The following is a 2102-nucleotide window of genomic DNA, read 5'->3' as shown; positions in this document are numbered from 1 at the left end:
AAAAAAAAAAAAAAAAAAAAAAAAAAAAAAAAAAAAAAAAAAAAAAAAAAAAAAAAAAAAAAAAAAAAAGAGAAGAGGAAAGTCTAGATATGACAGGACTGGAAGATTTTGCAACAACCCTCAGAGAGGACAGACAGTACTGAAGAACAGTGAAAGGCATCCACACTTACTTCTCTTTCTGTAAGAAGACACAGTGGTCATTTTGTAATCCAAAAGGAGCCTCACGCTTATTGGTCATGTTAGGACTTAAGATCCTGTGTGTCTGTGGATCCCGAGGTGGTGTCTGGAACGTCACCTAGTGAAAGGTGAAGAGAATGCATATGCTCCATGATACACGCCCTCACAAGAAGCCATCCTGCTACAGTGCAAGGCTCTCAGAAAGCCAGTCCCAGAGTACCTCATGAGCATACACAGTACAGTCTGCACTTACATTTGTGGCCTTAGCCAGGCTCTGGGGTGGTACATTTTCTTTCTGTGACAGACAAAGAACAGATGATCTGCTGATAAGTTCTGGTGGCAAAAACTGGAAGTCACGGCACTGTGAACTCTTTTCATTGGGCACATTTTCGTCATTCAAGACATGCAGACTCATTCTGGGAAAACAGTATGTTTCGTCACTAGGAAGTCAATGATGCTGCAGCGCCTGTACAGAAATGCCCCATGAGCATAGCAGGGAGATGTTCTATTTCTGGACAGGTAGAGCTAATACCCTTTACAGGTATACTTAATACTTCAAGTAGGTGTCATCTTCCAGAGAAAGCCTCAGAGTCCCTTGTATTGCATCAAGGATACTGCTACTTCCTGAGCTAACTGCTAAAAGGGTTCAGGCAGAGAAGGAAAGAGAACCAGGTGTTCAGAATGACTCCCATTGGGCTGGCGAGATGGTTCAGTGGTTAAGAGCTCTGACTGCTCTTCCAAAGGTCCTGAGTTCAAATTCCAGCAACTACATGGTGGCTCACAACCATCTGTAATGAGATCTGACTCCCTCTTCTGGAGTGTCTGAAGACAGCTACAGTGTACTTACATATAATAATAAATAAATCTTAAAAAACAAAACAAACAAACAGAATGACTCCCATTAATGTATTACACTGTATGACAAGAGTTAGGGGATATAATTTTGGTTTGAAGAGAACCAAAGAAATAGGGTGGTAGTGGAGCACACCTTTAATCCCAGCACTTGGGAGGCAGAGGCAGGGGACCATGGGTTCTTGGGGGTGAAACCTTGGGGGCTCTGGTTGAGGAGTAAGGAGAGATACTGGGGTGGGAGGTCATCAAAAGAGAAGCTATTGCTGACTCTGCTCTAGGAGCCTTGAGGAAATACGGGAGAGGGACAGAACCAGAGGTTCCCTTAGCAAAAGAGAGGAAGACTAGGTTGCTCAGCAAAGTACACAGGTCATAAGGTAAAGAGAAAACAAATCAAGAGCAATGTTTAGGATTTTTTTTCCAGAAAGCATGAGGAAAGGGCACTGAAATGGATGTGGAATTTACAAGCATAGGCCTCTGGGCTGTACAGCCTCAGGTGAAGTCTTTCAGGCAAGAAAGCAGAACAACAGTCGGTTCAGCTTTTGCTTCGGATGGGATGAGGGTTGGAGGTGTGTGTGAAGGGGAGGTCAAAGGTTGACATGAGGTGTTTTCTTCAATTGTTCTCCACCTTGTAAGACTAACTGACCCAGGAGCTCACCAGTTCAGCAAGACAATCTGGCCAGGGAGCTCCAGGGATCCTCCAGTCTGCCTTCCCAGTGCTAGGATTACAAATGGGTGCAGCTACACCACACAATTTAGGTGGGTGCTGATGATCAGAAGTCAAGTCCTCATGCTCGTTTGTCAAGCACATTACTGTCTGAGCCATATCCCCAGCTCCTGGAGGGAGTTCCTGGGGACAAAACTTGACAAGCCAGGTTTGGGTTCTGTCTTAGTCAGGGTTTCTATTCCTGCACAAACATCATGACCAAGAAGCAAGTTGGGGAGGAAAGGGTTTATTCGGCTTACACTTCCACACTGCTGTTCATCACCAAGGAAGTTGGGACTGGAACTCAAGCAGGTCAGAAAGCAGGAGCTGATGCAGAGGCCATTGTGCAGCAGCAACAACAAAACTTCCC

The 2102-nt window shown here is 44.9% G+C and overlaps 1 protein-coding gene across 3 annotated transcripts in view; it reads right to left on the bottom strand.

The window, feature by feature from the left end:
• Tacc3 (transforming acidic coiled-coil containing protein 3) overlaps positions 1 to 2102 on the bottom strand; it is a 14219-nt gene that overhangs the window by 10227 nt on the left and 1890 nt on the right. For all 3 annotated transcript variants that reach the window (XM_029477025.1, XM_021162818.2, XM_021162820.2), the window contains exons 2-3: positions 431 to 593; positions 171 to 295 (exon numbers count right to left, since the gene is read on the bottom strand). In XM_029477025.1, coding sequence (XP_029332885.1) covers positions 171 to 295; positions 431 to 592 — 287 coding nt within the window. In that variant the 5' untranslated portion in view covers position 593. The remainder of the gene's footprint in view (positions 1 to 170; positions 296 to 430; positions 594 to 2102) is intronic.

This window comes from Mus caroli, chromosome 5 (assembly GCF_900094665.2).
Source record: "Mus caroli chromosome 5, CAROLI_EIJ_v1.1, whole genome shotgun sequence".
Lineage (NCBI taxonomy): Eukaryota > Metazoa > Chordata > Mammalia > Rodentia > Muridae > Mus > Mus caroli.
Note: the sequence above shows the minus strand (reverse complement) of the source record. Positions and strands in the feature narration are given on the sequence as shown.